The 27,657-nt window shown below is 43.6% G+C and overlaps 1 protein-coding gene across 3 annotated transcripts in view; it reads right to left on the reverse strand.

Moving 5' to 3' along the window:
* Positions 1 to 27,657, reverse strand: part of PTPN14 (protein tyrosine phosphatase non-receptor type 14) — a 293,466-nt gene that overhangs the window by 7,600 nt on the left and 258,209 nt on the right. For 2 of the 3 annotated variants that reach the window (XM_033935552.1, XM_033935553.1), the window contains exons 16-18: positions 18,959 to 19,087; positions 9,551 to 9,785; positions 8,581 to 8,744 (exon numbers count right to left, since the gene is read on the reverse strand). In XM_033935552.1, the coding sequence (XP_033791443.1) occupies positions 8,581 to 8,744; positions 9,551 to 9,785; positions 18,959 to 19,087 (528 nt within the window). Of the gene's footprint in view, positions 1 to 8,580; positions 8,745 to 9,550; positions 9,786 to 18,958; positions 19,088 to 22,758; positions 23,890 to 27,657 lie in introns of those variants that run through there. The other variant, XM_033935554.1, reaches the window with a different exon arrangement.

Below are 27,657 nucleotides of genomic sequence, written 5' to 3' on the forward strand. Positions count from 1 at the left end.
TTGTTTTTGCAATCGTTAAGTATCTGAACAAATTTTTTTGTTTTCTTCAATTCAAGTGGATTTTTCAACTCTTGAAAGACATGCCAGCAATGAACAGCAACAATTGTTCAATTGGTTTTTGTCAAACCTCCTGTACAGAAAAACCCGGTTAAAAGGAAACAATTCCTACAAAAAAATTATTTCTGTTGCAAAGAGGATTGGAAATCAACTGAGTTCAGAAAACTAGATCCTTGCAGCTGTTACAACATTAAGGCCAGAAAAACACACTAGTCAGCCTACTAAGGGCTAGATTCACTAAGCAAAACCGATCGTGTACCGATTGGTTTGTGACCCGATTTTCCTCCGACCCAATTTACTAATCTCTGTGCCGATCCGATTTCGATTGGTGCATGCAAATGAGGGGAAACGGCATGCAAAGTAGGCAGGGACGTGATTCACTAAACAAATCTGGGACACCGACTGGGCTGGCCGATCAACAGAAGAGGACCAGTCGCACACATCCCTGCTGACTCTCCTGCTCCATTGCTGCCCTGCACTCTGCACCGATCTTCCGGCCCTGCTCTCTGTCCCAATCATGCCCTGCTCGGCAACAAAATGCCGCTGCTAAACTCAGCTCACAAGAATAAAAAGCACTGAACACTCAAAATGGTGCCGGCATTTCTGTATCTCCACTTCCCCCTACTCTCTGCCGCCCAGACTGATCTCTGCTGCCCCGACTCTGGATCTCTGCCGCCTTCTCTGCAGTGCGAGCACGCGGGTTTAAAGCGGGGTTGCACTACGGTGTGTTCCAGAACCCGCCGCAGTGCAGCCCCGCTTTAAACCCGCGGGCTCACACTGCAGGGAAGGCGGCAGAGAGCAGGAGAGTCGGGGCCTAAGAATAATTTCTTGCTGTCTTCAGAGGACAATTTTAAATAACTGGCAGTTGTTGGTTTAAAACTTCAGTTTTTAGTAGCTTCTTTACCACTCATTCTGCCCCTCCCTGTTCTGCTCATGGGCACCACCTCCACCCCAACAGACACTCAGGCAGCTCTGGTAAGCATTCGCAGACCATCTACAGGCAAAGTAGATGGTCTGCGCATGCGTGGGGATCGCTACCTAGCGATCCATGTCCTCAGATGGGAGCGTTCCTCCGCTCACCCCCATTTGAATATTCTTCCTTCCTGAATCGATCGCCCCTGCCCAGATCGGTCATGATCGGGCAGGTTAGTGAATCGGGCCCTAAGAGAACAAGTTACTTAGTTAACCTTTCTTGCCAGGTGCTCTCTATAGAATTCCATGCCTTGAGTGGAAGGCACTGCGGCTTTAAGAAAAGAATGTTTCAGGCCTTCAAATTCTACAGCCTAAATACAAGCTGATCAATGACTTTTGGGTGAGTCCAACGGCAATGCCACACAGAAAAAATGATAGAGAATACTCTTAATCCTTTCTAGCTTTTGCTTCCTGTGTCACTTCTGCAGTGGCAATCTAGTGTGGTTATTTGGAATTCCAGATCCAGGTGTGCCCTCAAGTCAGAGCTGACTCTTGGTGGCCACACAGAAAGAGGCCTCTGCCACCCTCCCCCCCCCCACACACACACACACTTTTGATTTTCTTGGCATGACACAGGAGTGGTTTACCATTGCCTTCTCCCAAGGCATGGAGGGTTAAGTGTCTTGCCCAAGGCTAAAAGGAGCTGCTGTGGGATTTGAACTTGGGCTTTCGGGTTCCCAGCCAGCTGCTCTAAACATTAGGCTACTTCTCTGCTCCTGATTGGAATTACAGCGGTTAAAAAATTAAAATCCAGCTAGAATGAAAAAAGACCCCCCCACCCCCAATTAAAAATCCTTCCAAACAATCCCCAACATAACCAATTTTAAATAGTAGGCATAATCTGGGCATGTGACATAACAGAATTCCAGTGTAACCAGACAAGGCAAAGTTTTAAAACAGTATAGAAATTTTTAAAATGAAGAAATAAATAAATACTACATGATCAGAGTTTCAGAAGTAGAATCTACAAGTAAGCCATTGCAGGGGGAGGGAATTGTGTTTGGCTGTAGTGGCACTTTTTCGGATGCAGCTCTTTTGTCTACATGCAGTTCTCCTTCCTAGGTGGCCACAAATTTGGCCTGCACTGAAGAGCTAATTCAAAGCAGCACCTGATGGTTGAGTAAATTGGTCAAGGAGTGCTGCTGAGTCAAGAGATGCACCACTTCTCCTAGAAACTCTGCCACACCACTGAAACGAATTTGGAATAGTTGCTAAACAATGCTTTATATTAACATAAAGATAACATAAGGGGAGGTCAGTCTTATGAAAAGTGATAGTGCCAATGGCATAACGAGGTGAGAGGCGCCTCCACCGCCCTCGTCTCTGCCCCACCCCCATCCACTCCTTTCCCTCCCATCCTTGCCACGCACACCCCTCCCCTTCCCCATACAGTGTTCCCCCGTGAATTCATGGTTTGCGGACTCACTCATTTGCAGTCTGCTCTGACCACCTCTTCCTGTATTAAAGTCAGTCTACACCAATCAGGAGCTGCATGTCAAAGCAGCTTCTGATTGGTGTAGCCCGACTTTACTACAGGAAGAGGTGGTTGGAGTAGACTGCGAGTGATTTTCTTCACTCGCCGGCACTCCAGCTGCCCTCTCCTGCCTCTCCAGCTGCCCTCTCCTCTGTTGTTAAACTTTCGGTTTTACATGCTGTATGACTAAGTCTAAGCCGGCCCATATCCCGCCCAACTCCCGCCCTCGAGACGCCTCCCGAAACGCCCCATTTAGCTTTGAACGTTGAGCGCCACTATGAAGGCCTAGGTCGTTTAGAAATACATCCAAAACCCGGTTTTATTATCGGCGTTTGGATGTTTTTGAGAAATGTTCGTCCAAGTGCCGACTTAGGTCAGTTTTTGGACGTTTTTCTCTTTCGATTATGAGCCCCCAAGTCTCTTTTTTTTTTTATAAATTTTTATAAATTTTCAAATGTTAACAGTGCCATACAATGAATTTGAACATAAACACTCCCCTGCCTTTTGACAGGCAAAAAACCACATTCGCGGTTTTTCAAAATTCATGGGGGTTCCTGGAATGGAACCCCCGCAGATTTCAGGGGAGTACTGTACTTCTTTAATGTTCCCAGAGCACACAGCAACCCCAACTTGCTGCTGGCGCCAGCGTTGGCTCTTCCTGTGATGCCACTTCCTAGGCGCAGGTCCAGAAGCGATATCGGAGGAAAAGCCCCTCCCTTACTATGCCACTGGACAGTGCTGTGCACCATCAAACCAGAAAACAGAGATTGATTTCCAGGCCAGACCGCAGCTCCATGTGGAGCCAGACCTAAGGATGTAGTGGCATTCATTGCCCTTAGGGAGGAGGAAAGGAGAGCGTTCCATCCATTACACCACCCAGATGTATGGCCAGATTCAGTATATGGTGCTCAAAAATTGGTGCTCAAAAAATCAGCACTGTGGGTTATTCTATAAAGGGGGGGAATAGCACATAGTGCTGATTCCTGCCCCCAAAATGGGCTCTTATCATTTCCACCAGCTGAATTTTGGTATAAATGCCAATGCCCAACTCATGGCATTTGGGGGTGCATAAATGGTGCTATTTTACAATGCTGAGATCACATTATTGGGTTATGTTCTGTTGCATTTAGGTGTCCAGGATTAGCATGCAGGCAGAGGCATGCAAATCCTAATTAGGGTCAATTGACATCAATAATTTATCATTAGCATCCAATTACTGATTGTAATTGGCTCATTAAATAAGTTGGCCAGGTTTGGGTGACAATTATAGCATTTGGTTGGGGTGGGGTAGAGCTCAATGGTGACCCAAAGATACTCTGTGGTTGAACTTTGTCCAAACAAGGATGAATAGTCTCTTTTTTAATGTGCCTGCGTATATGTGGTCACCTGTAGCCTTTGTGGCAGACAAAAGGGGCCAAGCCCTAAGACATACAGTATGCCAGTCAGTGACAACCCTGCCACTGGTTGCAATACTAGCATTGCAAACCTTGACCATACAGAGGCAGTTCCTGTAAACTTAGAAAGTGCAGGAACAGGGATTTGTTTGCCTTTGACTAAGCAAGACAGTGTGCAACAGGCAAGGAAAAGATTTACACCCACTTTCAAAGCTGCAGTAAGAAGTGGAGGGGGGTGCAAGTTTCACACAGAGTAACACCAGACTTGGGAACAATTGACTAGGCAACCAATCAGAGAGCTGAGTGGCTCAGCTCACCTAGTTAAACAGGGAGCTGATTCACACAGCAGGAGATCACCCCAGAGACCAACACAAGGTAAGAACAATTAGAAACAACACTGGAGAAAGCTCAAGCCACTCTGGACCAGATATATCTTGGCTATTGGCAAGACAGGAGCAATCTGCCAGGCAAGTGGGAACTCCTAGCTGCCCAAGAGCTTATCAGGCTGAAGGCTATTCTAAAGGGAGCCCTGCACCCCAAACAACCAGCAAGGTAAAATCTTATCTGCCTGCTAGGGGTGTAGGAACAGAGGCTCAGATAGTTAATTCCCAGCTAGAGATGTAAGCTAACGAGAGCAGCTATGATTGCCAATCCCATGAAGAAAATGTAAGCCAGGATATTGAAATGTCTTCAGAATTCACAGGTCTTGAGAATATAAATAACCCTGCAGATTCAGAGTATGAGATAATCTCGGAAGAAACATATCCCTTTGACTAAAGTCTGCTGTGAAGCTAAAACTGAAGACTTGAGGCGGTCCAGAGGAGGGCGACGAAAATGATAGGAGGCTTGTGCCAGAAGACGTATGAGGAGAGACTGGAAGCCCTGAATATGTATACCGTAGAGCAGGGGTGCCCACACTTTTTGGGCTTGCGAGCTACTTTTAAAATGACTAAGTCAAAATGATCTACCAACAATAAAATTAAAAAAAAACACAAAGCACATTGTACGCATAGAAAATGTTAATCATCATTCCTATTCCAGGGTTTTTCAAAGAGGTCAAAGCAGATGACTCTATGCACTGTCACCTCACTAACAACCATACAAAAACAGACAAATACCCCTCTCCCTTTTTACTAAACCACGATAGCAGTTTTTAGCGCAGGGAGCTGCGCTGAATGCCCAGCGCTGCTCTCGACCCTCATAGGCTCCCTGCGCTAAAAACCTCTATTGTGGTTTAGTAAAAGGGGACCATAGTGTAAAATATAGACAGCAGATATAAATTCAGATACATTTTGATCACTAAATTTAAAATAAAATCATTTTTCCTTCCTTGTCTGGTGATTTCATGAGTCTCTGGTTGCACTTTCTTCTTCTGACTGTGCATCCAATCTTTTAGCCTGTATGCTTCCTCTCCTCCTGACCTCATTTCCCCCCCCCCCCCAATGTTTTTTTTCCTCTCTCCCTGCCCTCTCTTTCTTACTTTCTTCATGCCCCTTTCTTTTTCTCTGTTTCTCTTCTTTCCTTTTGTCTCCCTGCCTGCCCTCTTTCTCCCTCCCTGCCCTCCCCCAAGCCACTGCCGCTGCCATCGGATAACAGGCCCCCAAAGCCACCTGCCGCCGGCTAAGCTCTCCCTGCTTCGGGCCCACCAGAATTCCTTTCCCCGACGTCAATTCTGCCTTCGGAGAGGAAGTTCCGCTGGCCAGAACTTCCTCTCCGACGGCATAATTGACGTCGAGGAGAGGAAGGCTAATCGGCCCAAGATCGACCTATTGAGAGAAATGCTGCCGGGTCCTGCCTTTGAGGAAACAGAAAGTAGGCAGGACCTGGCAGCAAGAAGAGCAAATCGCAAGCTTCACTGACCGGTCTCCCGTTTTAGCCCGTGAACGGGGCTCTAACATGTGCGTGCCGGCTTCCCTTCTCCCCCCCCCCCCGACATAACATCCGGTTTCAGAGGGAAGAGAAGGGAAGCACATGTTAGCCCCCGGAGCATAAATTCTTCAAGCCGGTTTATTTTTAAATGTTGAGCAGCGGCGGCAGCAGCAGAATTCAGGAGCGGGCCAGTCAGGAGGGGAAAAAAGAGAAGGGAAGAAGGGAACCCACTCTGCGATCGACTGAGGTCGCCTGAGCGAGCGACCTGTCGATCGCGATCGACGTATTGGGCACCCCTGCCGTAGAGGAAAGGAGAGACAGGGGAGATATGATTCAGACGTTCAAATACTTGAAGGGTATTAACGTAGAACAAAATCTTTTCCAGAGAAAGGAAAATGGTAAAACCAGAGGACATAATTTGAGATTGAGGGGTGGTAGATTCAGGGGCAATGTTAGGAAATTCTACTTTACGGAGAGGGTAGTGGATGCCTGGAATGCGCTCCCGAGAGAGGTGGTGGAGAGTAAAACTGTGACTGAGTTCAAAGAAGCGTGGGATGAACACAGAAGATTTAGAATCTGAAAATAATATTAAATATTGAACTAAGACCAGTATTGGGCAGACTTTCACAGTCTGTGTCTGTATATGGTCGTTTGGTGGAGGATGGGCAGGGGAGGGCTTCAATGGCTGGGAGAGTGTAGATGGGCTGGAGTAAGTCTTAACAGAGATTTTGGCAGTTGGAACCCAAGCACAGTACCGGGTAAAGCTTTGGATTCTTGCCCAGAAATTGCTAAGAAGAAAAAATTAAAAAAATTCAGGTTGGGCAGACTGGATGGACCATTCGGGTCTTTATCTGCCATCATCTACTATGTTACTATGTTACTATGAATGCTAACTGTTTTCTCTGCATAAAAAAAGCCTTGTGCAATGCAGAGACCAGTAACAAAAACTGAACCAGTGTGATTCAAACATTGATCCAGTGATTCCATCAATGAAATACTTATCTCCGTTTAGAAGTTGATCTCACATCCCAGATACCCAGATAGTGCCAAGACAGTCAGACTTGATATTTAGTGGCACTCTCTGCTTAAGCCAGTCTCTGATAGCCACTCCTGCTCAGTTAACTCACAGTGAATATTAACCCTCAATTTTCCAAAAATATTTTTGCCTGCACCCATCCCTAAAAGGTGGGGGGGGGGGGGTATACGTAGGTTCAACAAACTGCAGAATCTCATTTTTCTTTGCAGATACTCCTGGGAGGAATGACCCACCACAAGTATGTCAAATTTATGACTGATGGGCCGCTACAGCAGCTGCTCATTCATCAATGAAATATTTGTCCTTCCTATTCTCCCCATTGCAATAACTTAGCAACCAAATTTACATTATGTAATCAGCCAGATGTTAAATTTAGAATGCACATTAGATACTACGATGCAGGCCACACAGAACTTCCCCGCAGGCCACATGTTTGACATCCCTGACCCAGCATCTGCACAGCCCAGCTGGTCATTTATTCATAAAGCCCAAACATCCAGCAAAAACACTTTTAAGTACTTTTAAGTACATATCTACACATGCTTAATTTTCAAATAGTCCATATAGTTTTTAACAAACATATTTTCAAAGGAAAATAACCAGCATTTGTAAAATTTGCAACTGCAGAGTATGGGCTCCTTTTATGAAGGTGCGCTAGTGTTTTTAGCGCGCGCTACAATGCCACTCATGCTAACCCTGCGCTACACAGAAAATACTAACGTCAGCTCTATGGAGGCGTTGGCGTCTAGCGCGTGCTAAAACCGCTAGCGCACCTTCGTAAAAAGAGCCCTATGTGGATTAAGATTTTGTGTAATTTGGGCTGATGCCTTTGCAGACAGATAAGTACAGTATAGGCATAAAATTACGTACACAGTTGAAAATCTTCTGCCTGTGTGCTATTTTAGGGCATAAGAGCATTTTACCGCGAGCTGATGAGGTAAATGCTCCGACACTTATTGAATTCTTATGCACGTCCAAGCATTCACCTCACTGGCCCGTGGTAAAATGCTCTTTCGCTGCTTAGTAAAACCCTGCGTTATTCCCATAATTTAAAGACAACCAGGGAGATGCCTCTTTTTAACGTGGCAGCAACTACCCATGCTATAAAAACCATGTGCATTTTTAGTTGCATTTGAGGATGGAAATTCTCAGTCAGTCAGTAAACACACCTGTATAAAATTATTATGCACAGACCTTTTTATGTTGAGAAAATTAATAAAAAGATTTGGGAAAAAAAGAAATAGGATTTTTGCCGGAAAGACTGAATTTTTGCTTTACGCTGTGATTTTTGTGATTCGAAGAGAACATTGATTCTGCTGGAAACAAGATTCACACTTGCATCAGTTTGTTCTGAACACCGTTAACATATTATACGAGTTTCTTACGAAATCATCATTTCAGGAGAAGGCATAAAAACTGATTTGATGTGTGGTGTAGTAGTTAAAGCTATAGCCTCATCGCCCTGAGGTTGTGGGTTCAATCCCTGCTCCTTGTGACCCTGGGCAAAGTCACTTAGTCTCTCCATTGCCCCAGGTACACTGTGAGCCCACCAGGATAGACAGGGAAAAATGCTTGAGTACCTGAATAAATTCATGTAAACTGCTCTGAGCTCCCTTGGGAGAACAGCATAGAAAACTGAATAAATAAATTAAGTGTGCAGTGATGGATTTATGAGTATTTGTGGAACAATGTATTATTGATTGATTGGTCATGTTATTGGCAAACAAAAAAAAAATAATTAATTTACCGGTAGTTCTTTTTTTATGACAATCACTTACTTCGTTGTGTTCCAAACAGCCAATCATCAGCTCTGTCAGGATGACGACACCCGTCCTTCCTACACCAGCACTGCAGTGGACTATGATTGGTGGGTTGCAGCTCTTGCTACTGTCCAGCATGCTGTTAGTATGCCGACGCACTGACTGGATCTCCTCCAAGTAGGCTGCGATGCAAAATGAAAAAAAACATGGACATGATTTCACAGGAAAATAGGAAAAATATCGAAACTACTCCGTATCCTTTCCCCGAAGATAAATAATTTGTCAGCTCCTGCAATGTTTTCACACCGTCCTGAATCCAGCCACTAGTGTTCAAAGCTACCCAGATTGTTGAGAAGCAGAAATAGAGGGCCACAGATCAACAGGAAAGAGACCACATTCAGAGAAAGCAGGTTTTATTAAAGGGTCCTTTAATATAAATCTGCTACCTCTGGCTCCCCCTTGTCATTCCATCTACTATTGGCCTAGAGAGACGCGTACGGCCACCTAAGGCTACTTCCGGGCCAAGCCATGCCCACACCTAGCCTTAGGTGGGCTTGCACACTTCCCTAAGCTCCCAGAGGCGCCTCCAATGTAGGCGGCTTGCCTTGGGAGGTTTGTTTTTTTTAAGAAAACGTGCGTCCCAATTGGCTGGTTAGACAGCGGTTGACCGCCTACAATCGGGATGCTGTTTATAGAATCCGGGCTTTGGTGTCCAATAATAGGCACAATGTATAGAGTGAGAGGGGCTCTGGGGGCTATCCCTTAGTGAGAAATTAGTTACATTATTGGCTGCAGTTATAAAATTACAAAACTTACTCTCGGCTTTCTGGATCATTCTGCAGTGAGGTACCTGCTTAACAGTGTGATTTTCTAGGGAAGGGAGGGAATAAGAGGTCCAACCTCTAAGGGTGAATGCACCAAGAGTGTGTTAAACTGTTTTTATTCTGTTTTATTGACCACTCATAGGAACCAGTTATGAAAATCTTACACAGAAAGCCTTGAACGTCTTCTGGGCAGCCGTGATCTGGCCAGTCTGTGTACTGCAGGTGCCAAACCGTCCTCTCCTGCCCAGACAGCAGGTGCTTGACTTTTAAACCTGTGGTGGCATAGTGAGGGGAATCCGTGCGGAACTTGGTGGTCACCTTAAACTTCCCATACGTTGTCGAGCTGTGTTTGGAGCCCAGTTTTGGCCAGTACCGGTGGCTCTTCACTCTTCCCCCCTCCTGAATGAAAAAACACATTAAAGTTATACCATAAAGATTCTCAGAGATAACTACTTTATTTGTAACTATAACACAGAGTGGACCATCTAAAGGGGAATTCTTCATCTTCATTGGCTTCTGTGGGTTAGAAATCTATTGTCGCTTTTTGGCGCATGGTTACCATTTTTGTTCTTAAAAACATACAGAGGCTGTACTTGGCACATATGAAAAGACCAGATACAACTTCCAGGTCAAGTGTCAACATGTAGGCCTTTAATTTATACACTATGGGGCTCATTTCCAAAAAATAAAAATGTCCCAAAAATCACATAAAGGGGTACGTGGACGTCTTACTGGACAAGACGTCCAAGTAGTTATTTTCGAAACTGACTTTCTAGATGTCTTCTTAGACTTCTGGTCTGCAAAGTTCAAGGGGGTGTGGTGGAGGCATATTATGGGTGGGTTTAGGGTTTGCTTAGCATTTGGATGTCTTGCAGCCATAACCAAAATTTTACCAAGATGTCCAGGACGCCATTTAGACATCTGGAGCTAGACCTATTTTAAAAGCGAATAAAGGTCAAAAAGGTACCCAAACTTACCAAATGACCACTGGAGGGATGAAGACATGATCCCCCCCCACACACATACACACACTCCCCTAGTGGTCATTGACCTCCTCCCACCCCCGTCAAGATCTGAATGAAACAGTACATACCTGTCTCTCTAACAGTAGTCTGGATTAGCCTGGTGTGTGGAGTAGTTAACCATAGAGAGGGGAACCCACCCCCATATCCCACTCCAACAGTTAATGATGGAAAAAGTGAGCCCACCAAAAACCTACTGTACTGCCATATAGGTAACACCAGCAACCATAACGACAGGCAGGTGGGTATAGCAGGTTTTGGGGGAGTTTTGGAGAGCTCACTGGAAGATTAAGTTTATACCTTTGATAATCTTCTTTCCATATGCTAGGTGTTCAATCCCAACCCTCAATCCAGGAGTTGCAGAAATCCAAACTCTTTTCTGAGCACATGATCCACCCCTTTAGCCTGAGAGCTAGCAAACATATCCAGTTAAATTCCAAAGCCAAGTAACATACCTGAACAAATCCATGCTAGGAAAATCCCCAGCAACACAAACAAATTCTGAACTGGTCTGCTCTGCAAAACATGAAACAAGCAATAAACAGGAACAAAGGCAATCCAGCAAAACATTGAAGAACAATGTAGAACTAACCTGCTGCATGCAAGTACCCACCCGAGACAGCCTTCAGGAAAGCATACTCACAGAAGTGGAAAACTGCACCCAGGATCCATCAACTGGCTGGAAAGATGTCAAGCCTGCTGGGAGAACAATTGAGAACAAAAAACAGGAGAACCAAATCCACAAAACTCAACGACGCAAGGTACAGAGTGGAAATGTCCTATAATGACTGGTGAGTTCAACTTGTTCATAAAAGTCCTTTATTCATCAAAAACTCAATGACTTGACATGTACATGTTTCGGCCAAAACGGCCTGCTTCAGGAGTCTTACGAGTCTTGAAAATGGACTAATCAATCCTCAAAAATGTGGACTTGTTAGTGGATGAAATGACCTTCTTAGTAATTCCATATGCAAGGCAACCAACAGATCTCAACATGTGAGGATAACAATTGAGGCAGAAAGAAGCAGGCTGTTCAACAACTGAGTGCATACAGAGAGGGCGGGTTGTATGGAATCCAACAGGGACTAACAGAAAGAAGATTAGCAAAGGTATAAACCTAATCTTCCATTGTTAAGTCCCTTCTGGATTCCATTCGCTAGGTGATGTACCAAAGAAATGGTAGCAGCTAGGAAGGGACAGAAGAGCCTGCCCTCAACACCGAGGTCCCAAAATTGGCATCAGAATGAGCTGCCACATCCACTCAGTAAAACCGGGTAAAGTATGAAGAGAGGACCAAGTAGCCGCCCCGCAAACTTCATCAGGAGGAATCACGCAAAACTAAGCCCATGACGCAGCCACACCTCTAGTCGAGTGTGCTTACAGCAAAATTGGCAGTTGCTTGCCGCGGGCGATGTATGTCATGGAAATGACCATTCAATCCATCAAGCAATCGAAGATTTGGATGTCGGCGCAGCAGTCAGGACAAAAAGGTGATCAGACAGCCTGAAATCATGAGTCCTCTCCAAACAGTGGAGCAAGAGTCTCCTGACATCCAACTTGTGAAAGATCTAATGCTTTTACTCCGAGTCTATGGAAGGAAATGCAGACAAATGAACTTCTTGGTTGACATGGAAGGTAGAAACCACCTTCAGTAGAAAGGTAGAACGGTACAGAACAGAGAATAACTCCTGCATCTGAAAAACGGATAAAGGACTCCCTGCACAAAAGAACCTGAAGCACTGAAATATGTTGTGCCGAGACAATGACGACCGGAAAGTCAATCTAGACTGTCAGATCCAGAAGAGAAGCATCATTCAGTGGTTCGAATGGGACCTCTCCAAGGCACAGCAGAACAATGTTAAGATTCCACGAAGGAAAAAGAAGACGTAAAGAAGCCACAAATGAAGTGCCCCTCTTTTAAACCTGGACACAGCTGGATGTGAACTAGTGCCTCTGAACGCTCTAAAATGTGAAAGACCTGCAACCTGAACTTTAAGGAAGGCCACTGCGAAACTTGTTTCTTGGCCTGCCTGAAGAAAAACTTGGACCACCGAAATGGGAGCCCTCTCAGACTCCACTTGATCCTGTGTACACCACTATTGGAAAGCCTTCCAGGCTGTGGCATAAAACACCATAGTAGATGGTTTCATTGAGCGCAAAAGAGTCAAGATAACTACATCTGAAAACCGTGTTTCATCAAAGCTGAGCGCTCCAGAGATATGCCATAAGACCAAAGCACCAAGGGTCTCCATGGGCACCGGCCCCTGACTGAGAAGAAATCAATGAAGAGGGAGCCAGAGTTTTTAGTCTCACTAAAAACGGACGAGATCCGCATACCATGGGTAATGAGATCAATCTGAACCTACTAGAATCACCAGATCGGGATGCATTGATATCCGGCAGAGGACCTGACTGACCAGAGGCCATGGAGGGAACACATACAGGAGCTCATGAGCCAGCCAGAGCCGTACCAAGGCATCCAGCCCTAGCTTCCTTGCTGTTTGTTGCCTGAAAAAGCACCTGGCCTTCGAGTTCTCTGCTGAAGCCAACAAGCCCATCTGGGGCTGACCCCAATGCTGTGTGATCAGATGGAACGCCTCCTGCGAGAGGGACCATGCTCCTGGGTCTAGGATCTGTCAGCTGAGGAAGTCTGCCTGAACATTGTTCATTCCAGCCACAGGGGCCACTGAAAGAGGCAGAAGATGAGCTCCCGCCCAACAGAACAGCATGTGAGCCTTCCAGCCCAAGGGAGATCTTCTTGTGCCCCCTTGATGATTTATGTACACCACCACCACAGTGGTTTTGTCGGAGAAACTTGTACCGCTGTTCCTTTCAGGAGGGGCTAGAGAGCGAGTAACGCCAGCCAAATTGCCTGAAGCTCCAGATTTCTGATGAGGAGACCATTGCCCCTGAATAGCACGATCCCCACACCGACTACCCCAACCCAATAGGCTGGCATCTGTCATAAGAGTCATCCACTTAGAAATCCAAAGAAGCCAGCCCTGGCAGAGAGCCTCCTCGTGAAGCCACCAGGCCAAGCTGCTGTGAGCTGACACCCATCCAGTGGAGTGGCATCTGAAGAGGAAGACTCCCTGTAGACCACCAAGAGAGCAGGGACTCCTGTAAAGGGTACATAGGTACTATGGCCTAGGGGACTGCCTCCAAAGAGGCTGTCCTAGACCCTAGAACCTGCAGGCAATGCCAGGCCATGGGAGCCTGATGATCCAGGAGATTTCTTATCTGCCATTAAAGTTTCTGTCTGTGTGCCTCGGGAAGAAACACACGACCCTGTCTGGAGACAAAGAGAAGGCCCAGATACTCCAACTGGGAGGACATCCAGTGATTATTCCTGAACTTGCCAATGCCTACTGCAGAAACACTGCGATCTCTACCGCACTTTCGCACTCCTGACGAGACGGATCAACCCAGATCAACCAGTTGTCCAAGGAAGGATGGACTTGGATCCCGTGCTGGCAGAGAAAGCTGCCACAGCTACCATCACCTTTGTGAAAGTGTGGGGTGCTGTCGCAAGGCCAAAAGGCAGAGCTGCGAACTGGAAATGCTGTTGTAGAACCTGGAAAATGCAGAAACTGGTGATGCTCCAGGTAGATCGAAATATGGAGGTAAGCCTCTATGAGATCCAAGGATGCCAGAGACTCTCCAGGAGAGAGAGCAGCTATCACCATGTGCTCTGCTTCCATGCGGAAAGAGGAATCCACAAGAAGAGGTTGACTGACTTTAGATCCAGAATGGGCCTCCAATCCTCCGAGCCTTTCTGTGACACTATGAAACAAAGAGTATCTACTTAAACCCAATTCATGTTCTGGAACAGGTTCTAGTGTCCCAATGTCTAAAAGGCATTGCAGAGTATTACGGACCTTGGACTCCATTACTGTTGCCGGAGTCCAGAAACAAATCTGGAGGCAGGCAAAGGAGGTCTAACTTGTGCTCCTCCCGAATGATGGCCAGTACCCATCGATCTGATGAAAGTCGAGTCCACTCTGGATAAAAATGAGAAGTTGGCCTCTGATATGAAGAAACCACGCCCGACCCCTGGCGTCATCGGGGCTTTTTAGGCATAGCCACTGCACGGGAACCTGAGGCCTGGGGACACCTGGAATTGGAACTATTTTAACGGGGGCTTAGTCCTGGGTATGTCTCTGGGAGGAAGAACCTGTGGATTCCTGATGACACCTGCGGGAGGAACAAAAAGCACTAGGATCCCCTCCTGATGACCAGCAAAACTTGTTCACAGGGAGAGATTTAGGGCAGTACTTGGCAACACCTGTGCAGAGATCATCCAGATCTGTAACAACATGAAGCTAGCCTTTGAAAGGACATCCACTTAAGGTGGCCCTTGAGGCAGCGTCCCCAGCCCAAAGATAGATCCAAAGAGATCGTAAAGGGCGTCTGGCACATAATCCACACCAACCATCACCAACGGAGGACAGGCATGCGCCGCCACAGAGGACGCGCTCCGCAGACTGGAATGACAGGCACACGCCAAAAAGAAAGCGGCCTTCACCACTTTGATACTTAAAGATGCCACTAGAAAAAGGATGTTATTAACATAATATCCACCCTGCACTCCTGAGAATCCTTAAACCTCATTCCCCCACCAAAAAAGGCCCGATGTGCCTGCTAGCTGCAATAAACGAGTGGGTTCTGAAGAATACGCCTTTCAGAGAAGTCGAATAAAATCTGGTGAAAAGGCCCACCCCACAACCATGGCAAGCCTCTGTTGAGGTACATGCGCCATGCCAAAAGAGTCCCCAGATTTGGAATGCAGGCGTTTTGCATCAGACTCTAGGACAGATTTTGGGTGAGATTTTTCTTCTGAAGGCAAGGACCCAGGCTGTCTCCACAGCCTAAAAGAACTCAGAGGAGGAGAAGTCCGAAGCTCCCACTCTCCCCAAGCGTGCTATAGCATAAGGTACACTGTTGCTGATCCAGCACAATCAATGTCCACATTCAACAGATTAGGGGCTGGGGAGTCCATTCGAAATGATTTTTAATCAAATTGAGGGGTTTTGAGGCAGAAATCGAACTTAGAAAAAAAAGATTGTTTAAAATCCAAGATGGCCGCCATCAGCGAATTTGAACCAAAAATGGCACAAATAAACAAAACCCGAAGATAAAAAGTAGCAATTTGGGGTCTGGGAAGGTGGGGGAACTGAACCCTTCCCTCAAAAACTGTGAAGAACGACTTTTAAAATGATCCAGAAACCACCCCCAAAAGTTCCCACAGGAAATAATGAAGGGTACTCACAGTCCTGCAGTGCCATGTTTATCAGCAATTTTAAACAGCAGTTGAATGGAGGAAAATGATTTTTTCTGCTTCAAAAACTTCTCCAAATAACCAGAGTGGAAGATCTTCAGACTGCCAGTCAGCCAGACACCGACTATGACCTCCATCCCCACGAATCTTCACCACATGGTCGGGAGCAGGAAAGAGAGCCTGCACCTTGAAACCCAGTTGGGTTTCACTCCAGACACATACAGCCTGTGCTTGAAACCTGTGACAAAGTCATGAGCAAGCAAACTCCCAGGGGAAGAGACCCCGAGTTTAGGAATGGTGGCACACAAGCAGGCTTGCTCCACAAATCCAACAGAGTTTCTCAGTGAAGCAGCAGTCCAGCACTGTAGGATTTCGTTCTTTCCTCTGACAGACCACCAGGAGGGGGTATCAAGGCACTGAAGCCACTGAGAAAACAAACTTTAAGTGAAAAAGAAGAAAATGAAGCAGAGCAACTGCAAAAGACTTCATGGATTACTTGCAGAAATTGTAGCTGGATATGTTCGCTAGCTCTCAGGCTAAGGGGGTGGAGCATGTGCTCAGAAAAGAGTTTAGATTTCTGCAACTCCAAGATTGCGGTCTGGGATTGAACACCTGGTGTATGGAATCCAGAAGGGACGTAACAGGATATACATTATAATGGGATTATGGTGAAATGCATACCTGACACCCTTTATGTGAAGTTCACAGCACTGCCCTGTATGGTGTCCAGCTGCTCTGCTGGCATGTTTGTATGACCAGTCCATTAAAATTGCTGGCTCCTCCTATATGCAAATGGCTTGTTTTGGACATGTTTCATTTGAATGTCCTATCTAAAATGTCCCTCCATGTCTGCTGGAAATGCGATTCCTATTTCAGAAAACTGCACAGCTATGAAGAACTTTTGGATCAGGAAATTCAGGGCAGTGAGGAGATGCCGGAGGGGAGGGGGGGGGAGCACAATGTTTTGATATCTGGCTAGTTCTTTTCAAGAAAAATCTGAAGACACAGATGACATACTTGAAAAATGGTGGTGGTGTTTGGGCTCAAGTGCCAATCTGCTGCTTAGCACATTGGCCAATTTGAGGACACAGTACACTGGTTTTATACCTACAGTGGCAATGATGCACTTCTTCTTTTGACAAGGGAATAAAATAACTTTCAAAAAAAGGCTATCCCAAAAAAACACCAGCTTCTAGGGCTGTTGCAACTGATAAGAATGATCTGTATGTAGAGATGGAAAAAATCTACTATAATAAAACGCTAAACGCGCATGCACACTCTTTCCTGCGTGATCCGTGATCCCTTATCCGTGGATTATAGTATTGAGCGTTTATTCGTTCACTTGACTACATCATCCCACACTGAGGTCTTCCTCACTTAAATTTATATACAGTGGTGCCTCACATAACGGACGCCTCGCACAGCGAACGCTGCGCACAACGAACTTCTTGTCTTGATTTGTACAACGGACTTCGTTTCACACAACGAAGTCGCCCGAGGGGCCCGGGGGGGGCGGAACTACTCTCGCCGCTTCCTAATGTGAGCCGGGAACAGCAGCACCCTCCTGTCTGAATGCTGTGTTCCATCATCTCCCTCCACCTCACCTTAGATGCCGAGTTTTCCGGCTTTCTTTTTCGGCCAGCCACACACTTTCAAAGAGCAGCACATGCGCGCATGCTCTGTTGTTCAATCTTCTCCTCTGACGCAACCGGAAACCGGAAGTTGCAGGAGAGGAGAACATTGATCAACTCCAGCAGCTGCGCGTGCACAGCTTTTTGAAAGCGTGCGGCTGGGTGAAAAAGAAAGCTGGCAAACTCTGCATATAAGGTGAGGTGGAGGGAGGGAAATGTAGGGCTGCAGAACGAATTATTTTGTTTTACATGTATTCTTATGGGAAAACGCGTTTCACACAACGAACTTTTCGCATAACAAACTTGCTCCTGGAACGAATTTAGTTCGTTGTGTGAGGCACCACTGTATATTTTTTGGAAAGATTTTCTCATTGTGTTGCCTTCTCATAGTTTGTTGTTATAGAACTTATTTTTTCCATTTTCATTGTTGTTCTACACAAACTCGGATTTTGTTAACTCTGTATGTGGAGATGGCAACGGTTGGGCTGCTGCCATCAGCTAATTCAATCAAATACAGTTGTCAGACTCAATTGCAGATACAGTTGCTTTCTTTGCCAAAAGTGGGCTCAAAAACGAACTGACGCTTGTGGGTTTTTTGGGGCTTTTTATTATTATTTCACTTTACAGCTAACTGATTACTGAAATTAAAAAGATACAGGAAAGCATCCAAGGGTAATAGTGATCGAATTTTATAACAGTCACAATGAAAACATTTTTGAACCGACAATTGTTGGAATTTAATTTAGCTAAAGAAGGGGGGGGGGGAGATGATTGGTTCAATAGCATTGCCCGCAGTTTAAAGAACCAGCTAGCGGGTTTTTGTTCTCATAAGCTATCGTTATGATTAATATATATTTCTTTATTTGTCTATTCTCCTTTTCTTGGATCATTTAATTTGTGGACTAAATAATTACCGTATTTCCCCATATATAGGCCGCGGCATACATATGGATTTTGCAAGCCGGCACAGTGGGTGAGGCTTGCAAAGCTGGGGTAGCCTAATTAAAAAAAAAAAAAATCATCCCCCTCCCCCCTCACCTCCTTTGCTGGACTCGTTGCTCCTCAAATCGCGGTGGTGCGGGGCAGGAGAGATCTTTTCGATCTCCAGCCTGGCCCCGCACTGCTTCCTGCGTGCGTGCCGTTGCTGTCAGTTCTTGCGGGTGACGGCAAAGACACGCAGGAAGCAGCGCGGGGCGGGGCTGGAGATCAAAAATATCTCTCCTGCCCTGCACTGCCGCAATTTGAGGAGCAACGAGTCCTGTGATGACAGTAATGGGGGGGAGGGAAATGATTTTTTAAAATTGTATAGGCTGCGCCAGTTACTGGTAGATAAGCTGCGGCTAATACAATGGGGTGGCTTATCTACCAGTTTTTAAAACATGTATAGGCATTTTTTGTAGCCTATACACTGGGGCGGCCTATATATGAGGAAATAGGGTAATTACAATTTCTTAGTATGTTTTGTGCTATATAGTGGATTTTTTAATTTCTAAATCTGTATTCAAGTAAGATTTGCTTGTTTATATTTTGAAATTCAGTTAAAAAACCCCCTAAAACATCTCTCTGTAATGGAAGCCTTGATCATAGCAGCGCTAGTCCTACCCACATTGCAAACAAATTATTGCCTCCCATTTTACATACCTCTTCAGCTGTCACCATGGCAATCACGTTCACCCCCTGTTCCCACACCATCTGCCAAAAGTCATGGCAGGTATGTGGCAAAGGTCCTTGTGTGGCTACATAATGCCATTCTTCTCCACCTACAGTCACCTGAGGATTAGAAAGAATCCTGTTAGTATCAAGGCGAGGAATTCACAGGGTCCTGTTTCAGTCAGTCTGTCACGCTAAGGTTCCACAAAGAAACCAAAGTGAGGTCCAGAAAGCAAGCTCTACATCCCTGACAGCAGAGCTGGAAACTGCTCCCTTTTTGGCATCCTACTAATGCATTTTACACCATACTGAGAAATCCTAATTCTTGGTAAAACTGCAACGCTTCCCTCATTATGCTCAAAGCAAAATTTAAACCCATGACAAGAGTGTTGTCCTACTCCTTTGAACTTCCAAGCTCTCTTGAAATCAGCTTCTCCTAAGCCTACAGCACCCTAAGTCTTTATTTGCAGTCTCCCATGAGTTTCCCTTTCTTTCCCTCCCCTTCAGCCTTCATCCTAACCCAGTCAATGTCAATGTCTTCCATCACAATCCATTACTCTAGCTAGTATCTGGCAGCTATGCAAACTGACTCTGGCCACTAGGTGTCACTATTCAGCAATGGTTTTGGTATTGCTTTTGACACTGAACATAAACGTATCTTATTGGTCAGGATAAGGGTATAGCTACAATATTTTGTTGCTGATAGCTGCCACACAGAGTTAAACCTGTAAAATCAGCACATACACACATTTTATAAAACGTGTATCAGTGCCGATCCTGTCCCCATTCTCTGCTTCCTGGGAATGCCTATGGTTATACTGCGTAAAAGTGGGTACTATGATTTCCTAGTGCTTACTTTATGCCTTTACATGCCAGGATAATTTTATTAGAGCCTATCTAAGCATTTAACATGCTATTCTACATGCTCGAGTCACTTATAAAACTAACCCCATAGTTTCTAATTGTTCATTTGGGCAAATTCAGTGTAATAATAATAATAATAATAATAACTTTATTTTTGTACTACCACAAATACCACAAGCAGTTCAGAGCGGTTTACAGAGGAAGAGACTGTACATAGACAGAGATGTCACAGAAAATATTTTCAGATTACATTGGTAAGTCGGGAGGGTTAGGTATATCCGAAAGAATAACATGGATACAACAAGTATTTCAGAGGTACAACAAGGCGGGAAGGAGTCAAAGAAATATATTGAAAAGATAGGTTTTAATTGCTTTCCTAAAGGAATGGTAAGAGGGTGTATTAGAGATGAGGATGGTTAGGCATTTATTCCATTTGCCTGTAGAGAACTGAAAATACACTGACTATATTTGCAAGCTATTTTACATGAAAAGGGAACACAGAAATATTTCATTGCCCAGTCCAAACCCAGATCTCGAGCAGCTTTTCCAAAACTAATTGCAAACTCTTTGTAGGCTTCATTCATTTCTATCTTATTAATTTTTCTAAAATCTTGCAGAGGACATAAGAATAGCCAATGGCCCATCTAGCCCAGTACCCTGTTTCCAACCTTGGCCAATCCAGGTCACAAGTACCTGACAGAAACCCAAATAGTAGCAATATTCTATGCAACCGAAGCCAGGGTAAGCAGTGGCTTCCCTCATGTCTGTCTCAATAACAGACTGTGGACTTTTCTTTCAGGACTTGTCCAACCATTTTTAAACCCAGCTTTGCTAACCCCTTTTGCCACATCCTCTGGCAATGAATTCTGAAGCTTAACTATTCTTTGAGTGAAAACATATTTCCTTCTATTTGTTTTAAATGTATTTCCATGTAACTTCGTTGAGTGTACCCTAGTCTTTGTAATTTTTGAGAGATTAAAAAATTGATCCACTTTATCCATTCTACACCACTTAGGATTTAATATTCCTCTATTATTTCCCTCTCAGCCATCTCTTTTCCAAAATGAAGAGTCCTAACCTCCTTAGCTTTTTCTCACATGAAAGGAGTTCCATATCCTTAATTATCTTGGTTGCTCTTTTTACTTTTTCTAATTCCACCAGAATTGAACACAATACTGATTCGCACCATGGAGTAATACAGAGTAGAGAATGACACGGGGAATAAATTTATCCCCGTCACCGCCCTGCGACCAACATCCCTGTCACCGTGACCACTGTCCTCGCCCCATCCCCGCGACCACTGTCCACTCCCTCCTTTCTAGTGTGAGGGAACATGCGTGATCACAGATCACGCGGTCCAGAAGCCCCCTTCTGCCCAATCGCTACATCCTGCCATCTCCCTCCCTCCAACTTTAATTCTTCTCCCAGCTGCACGCTTTTGATAAGCCACACGCACAGCTGCTTGAGCTCGAGCTGTTGAATCTTCTCTGATCCAACTTCCTGTTTCCGGTTGCGTCAGAGGAGGAGATTCAACAATTCAAGTAGCCGCGCATGCGCAGCTTATTGAAAGCGTGCTGGCTGGGAGAATAATTAAAAAGTCAGATTCGGCAGGCACCTAAGGTGAGGTGGAGGGAAGGAGATGGCAGGACGTGGGATGCGGCAAATGGATGGGGATGCTGGACTGCGCAATCCGTGCTGGTTTCACTGTGGAGACAAGACCATTCACCACTCCATGGGGCAGTGAATGGCCTTGTCCCTGTCCCTGCAGCGACCACAAATTTTTCTCTCCCTGTTTCGGCTGGTTACCCGCGGCTAGGCACGGGTAACAACTACCGTGTCATTCTTTAATACAGAGGTATGATAATATTCTTAGTCTTCTTTACCAACCCTTTCCTAATAATTCTTAGCAACCTGTTTTATTTTTTGGCTGCTGCTACACACTGGGTGGAAGATTTCGGTATATTGTCAACAATGCCACCTAGATCTTTTTCTCACTTCCTATCCCATTACGTTTTAATTTTCTCAGGAATCTCGCATGGAACTTTCTTGTATGTCAACTGGCTCACTAGATACATGATATCAACTGGCTCACCTTTATCCACATGTTTATTCACATCTTCAAAGAGGAGGAATTATAGAAGGTATGAAATGGACACAGTAACATAAATCTTTATTTATATACCGCGAAAGTCTTTCGGTTCAAGGTGGTTTACAAGAAGATAAGCTGAAGGGAGGCAGAATACATAAGCAATGCCTTCGCTGGGTCAGACTGAGGCCCATCGTGCCCAGCAGTCCGCTCACGCGGCGGCCCAACAGGTCCAGGACCTGTGCAGTAATCCTCTATCTATACCCCTCTATCCCCTTTTCCAGCAGGAAATTGTCCAATCCTTTCTTGAACCCCAGTACCGTACTCTGCCCTATTACATCCTCTGGAAGCGCATTCCAGGTGTCCACCACACGTTGGGTAAAGAAGAACTTCCTAGGACACAAAGGGAATGGGTGGAAGCGAGAGACAAGAGAGAAGTCGGGTCTAATTCTGCCGTCTCCTTAGTAGATGACAGTAGATAAAGACCTTTATTCAGTCTGCCTTCATTCATTCTGCCTAACAAGATTTCATAGTATAAGGTATGATGCGACATTACCTAGGCATTCTTGATCTTGATTTGTCTTTGAAGGGAAATCAAGGAACAGGAGAAAGAACTTCTACGGAATACCAAATGGAGACAACACAACTATAGATAGATAGTTATGTATCAACAGGGACTTTTATAGATAAATGATAATACACATAGGTAGGGGATATACCCCTACCATTGCAATATAAAACCAATATTCCAAGTGTCTGACACTACGTGAGCCATGGCGTCAGACACTTGGAATTTTGGTTTTATATTGTGGTGGAAGGGGTATAATCCTCTACCTATGTGTATCATCAACTATCAAAACACCACTTAACAACAGCATTTTGACTCCTGAGGAAGACACTTCAGTGCCAAAACACTGTCCATGTAGAGTCAGTTGCCCTTTTTCAGCTATCAATAAAAGTCTCTGTTGATACATCTCATTTATCTCTACTTGTGCTGACTCCCCTTGATTTGTCCTAGCCATTTTCAGGGCACAGACCATACAAGTCTGCCCCACACTGGCATGTCATCCACATTGTTAAATGGCAGAGCAGGAGGGAAGAGGTAATGTTCCTCACAGGACTCCTTCTTTCCATAATGGCTTCAGGGTATACCAGTACCATTACAAAACACTAGTGCACAGCTGCATTGTCATGCCAGAATTTCTTCATGTCCACTTACGAGTGACAGGTCTACGGCTGGTGTTAAGATGGGCACACCAAACTGCACTATTCAATGCATGCAACTGATAGTAATCTATAAATTGTGTGCACCGCTTGATGACAATTCCATGGCCCTTCTATGCTCTTGTTCACATGCACACCCCTTGCAGTTACATGCTAAGTGACTCTGGCGTGTATGTTACAGAAGAATGCCTAGCACTTACATGATTATTGATGCCTCTAACACGTAATTTAGAGACAAAAAATAAGAGCCTAGCTGTACTTGGCAAGTAGCTGCTTCTAAGCCTGAAGGTCACATGTTCACGATAGTTTTCCCGTTTCTTAAGAAAAAAATAAAATAAAAGAGGATTTGGGGATAGTTGGAGGAGTTCTATCCATACAACATTACTTCCTATCTAATTTTGTGACAAGCTTAGCCGTGCCTCAGAAACCGAGTCATCCAGCAAAATAATAGTTGTTATTTATTGCTTGTCATCGGTCAGAGTCTCATTCATAGGCATCAGGCATATGCTTGCTGCATCTAATGTTTTTTATTCTTTTTTAATTCTTTTTGATTTTTATAAATTCTTTTTAAATTTTTTGTTTGTGTTTTAAAGAGTAACTTTAAGAAATAAATAAGTATCAAACACTTTAATAAGATAGTGCCTGTATTTAAGAAGCACTTATCTGGATGGAATGTCAGCACTGTTAAATCCCAACGGGGCCACCGTTTCACCCAGTGTGGCTTCGTCAGGGGAAAGGTTGACAGTGCCTAAAACACAAAATTGCATCGATTACACAATAAGTTCAAATGCTTTTGCGTCTTTAAAATATTTTTAAATCTTAAAGATATTCTATGAATTGCATAGATTTTTAAACGCAAAATTAACACAGCAACTTACGGAACAGAATTGTCCTGACTTCTCTGTTTATTTCGCTCTCTGAAAATGGCGGCGACCCGAAGGAACGCCAAGATTTTAAATCAGTAGAGAACCTACCAGGATTTACGTTCCAGACGTAAAAAACGTAAGGAACAATCAACTTTGGCGAGAACCATGTGATCAAAAGAAATACAAAAAAAAATTTTTATCTTCAGCCAAACTGGCTAATAAATTGTATCATTCAAAAGAACAGAACAAAATGAATCAAAATAAACCAAAACAAAATGAATTGAATTGAACTAAACAAACAAATGGCAGAAAAGCAACATATTGAAACAGGGTTAATAATAACTGGACCAATCGATCTTATCATTTAACCCTTTGGGTTGAAGGGATTGTAACATGAAAATCCAAAATGTTTCTCGTCGCTTTAAGGATAAATTTCTATCGCCTCCTCTACTGTTCTTCTTGATGACATCTATGACAAGTCCTTGTAAATGGTCAAAAGTATGACCTGCCTCTAGACAATGTTGTTTGATTTATGTTCAGCCAGACGAGTTTTAAAAGGTCTGGTAGTCATGCCAACATATAGCATGTGGCAAGGGCACATTATGACGTAGACCACATGGTCTGTTGTGCATGTGCTGAAGTGATTGAATTTGTGCGTTACTGAATTAATGGGATTAACAAAACATTTAGTTTGAATGGAGAAATCACAAAAAATGCAATGGCCACATTTAAAGTGCCCTATGCAAGTCGGGGTGATGCCAGTGTCTTGAAACTTGTTTGGGCTCAGAAATTCCTTTAAGTTTTTACCTCTTGAAAACGCAAAACGTAATTTTTGATTTTCAAATTCCGGAAGAGATTGAATGATGGACCAGTGTTTTCTGATAGATTTCTTCAGCTGAGCGCTGGAAATGGAATGTTTTAAAACACATGTTGAGACCGGATCGCTGGAGATGTCCTGTCGATGTTTTGATTCATCTAATAGCAGGTCTCTATTGTTGTATTTTGCTCGTCTGTAGGCATTCTTTATAATGTTAGCTGGATACCCTCTCATTTCAAGTTTTTTGCTCAAATTTTTCGCCTGAGTTTTAAATTCAGTTTGAAGAGAGCAATTCCTTCTTAATCTAAGCATCTGCGAGAATGGCAAACTGTTCTTTAAGTGTCTGGGGTGACAACTGCCATATTCAAGGAAAGTGTTTTTAGCTGAAGGTTTCTCGAAGGTGCGTGTATGAAAATGTTGTTGTTGAAGGGTGATTTCTATATCCAAATAATGAATGCGTACATTAGAGAATGCATAGGTGAATTGTATATGTGTATTACATGTGTTTAGCCAGGATACAAAGGCCCGTTATTGAATTTCAGATCCTTTCCAAAGCATGAAAACATCGTCAATGTATCGCCACCACGAAAATATGAGATGTTCAAATGGAGAAAATTCTACCCATGAAGTTTCAAATGCAATCATGAAAAGGTTGGCAACCGAGGGGGCAAAAGTGGCCCCTTGTATTTGTTGGTAAAGTTTACCATCGAACATGAAGTAGTTCTCACACATAGCTAATGTTGCAAGCGCCATAATGAATTCTGTGGGTACAGATTGTGGTTTTGGTTGACTTTCAAGATTGCTTCTGATGACTTCTAGAGCGTCATGTTGTGGAATGGACGTATATAATGAAGTTACGTCGAGTGTGACCGTTGTAAAAGGTCCTTCATTCGCATCCACGGAATTCAATTTGTTGAGAAAATGTTTAGAATCTCTAACGTATGATTTGCATTTGAAAACTTCATTTTTGATGAATTGATCCACAAATCTGGATAGTGGTTCGAGAACCGACCCTTTGGTGGAAGTGATGGGTCTAAACGGTGGATCAACTGGGTCTTTATGTATTTTTGGTAGAAAATATATGTTGGAAATAACTGGATGATTCACATTCAAAAAACGGTAGTCTCTGTTGGTAATGAATCCTGTTTTTAAGGCTGAATCTGTCATTTTTCGTATTTTGCTTTGTAATTTTTTGGTCGGATCCAATTTTATCAGCATATAAGCTGCTGGATCTTGTAAATGCTCTGTAGCTTTTTTAATATAGGTGGAAGTATCTTGGATCACAATTCCTCCGCCTTTGTCGGCTGATTTTATGATGATATTTTTATTGTGTTGAAGGTTAGTTAGAGCAGTGTGTTCTTGATGTGTTAAATTGGATTTGAATTTAGATTTTTTAGATTGAGTAAAGATTTTTTTGCAGTCTTTATATACTAAATCTTTAGACTTTAATATTGACATCCATAGGACCAGATGGTTTCCATGTGGATTTGGGTGCGAGTGTAGTTCTGTCTGCAAAATCTTTTTTGGTGGCGAAGAAGAGTTTTATTTCCAACACTCTAATAAATCTTTCAAAATCGATGTTGAACTGAAATTCATTGCTTGGAACGAATGATAGTCCATGATTAAGTAGTTATGTCCCCTGCATTGAGATCATATTGTGAAAGATTAACTGTTGTTATTGATTCTTTTGTTGAGATCTTGTCCACGGTCTGCTTCTGTTGGTAGTCCGGCCTCTTCTGTTTTTTCTTGCTTGAAATCCACCTCTGGCTCCTAAAAAAGGTTTTCCTGAGGAAGAGCTTCCTGAAGAGCTAAGGCTGCCTGAAGAAGTACTAGAATCAGCATTGTTGGTTAAAGCCACAGCATTCTGATTATCATTGGTCTGCATCCAGTGGTACACCTTATTGTTCTGATAATCTTTCTCATCTCTGTAGAATTTTTTCAATTTAAATTTTTTGGTGTTTTCTTTGAACTTCTGTAGGTTATCATTGGTTGTAATTAACTGACTTTGGAATAATTCTGGAGATTGTATTGACTTTAAAGTTGTTAAAGTTTTCTCTAGATCTTGTTTGAGTTCCTCGACTTGTTATCTGCTTTTATCTATGATTAACAACATTAAATCGAAGGAACATTTATTTAAAATCATATTCCATTTGGTCAACAACTCTTTATCTTCTTTGAAGTTCTGGGGTTCTTTGTTGATTCTTAAACCTCTAGGAATTCTTTCATTTTTACAATATTCTACAAGGATGCCACTGTTAAGCTCAATCTTCATAATTTTTTTGTTTTGATTGAAAAAAGGTTCCAATCTGTGGTTAAATTTTCACTACCAGTAGGATTAATATCATATTGAGAAGGTACATTAAAAATGGATTCTGCTTATTCACTATTGAACCCAAAGGTGGTGTTCCAATTGCTTGAAGACATAGTATGGCAATAATTGGTAAAACCAAAATGCAATTACTTAAGGAAGTATCAAATGAATTCTATCCATACAACATTACTTCCTATCTAATTTGTGACAAGCTTTTTTGTATTTTTTTTGATCACATGGTTCTCGCCAAAGTTGATTGTTCCTTACGTTTTTTACGTCTGGAACGTAATGAACGTAAATCCTGGTAGGTTCTCTACTGATTTAAAATCTTGGCGTTCCTTCGGGTCACCGCCATTTTCAGAGAGCGAAATAAACAGAGAAGTCAGGACAATTCTGTTCCGTAAGTTGCTGTGTTAATTTTGCGTTTAAAAATCTATGCAATTCATAGAATATCTTTAAGATTTAAAAATATTTTAAAGATGCAAAAGCATTTGAACTTATTGTGTAATCGATGCAATTTTG

The sequence above is a fragment of the Geotrypetes seraphini genome, chromosome 3, assembly GCF_902459505.1.
Source record: "Geotrypetes seraphini chromosome 3, aGeoSer1.1, whole genome shotgun sequence".
NCBI lineage: Eukaryota > Metazoa > Chordata > Amphibia > Gymnophiona > Dermophiidae > Geotrypetes > Geotrypetes seraphini.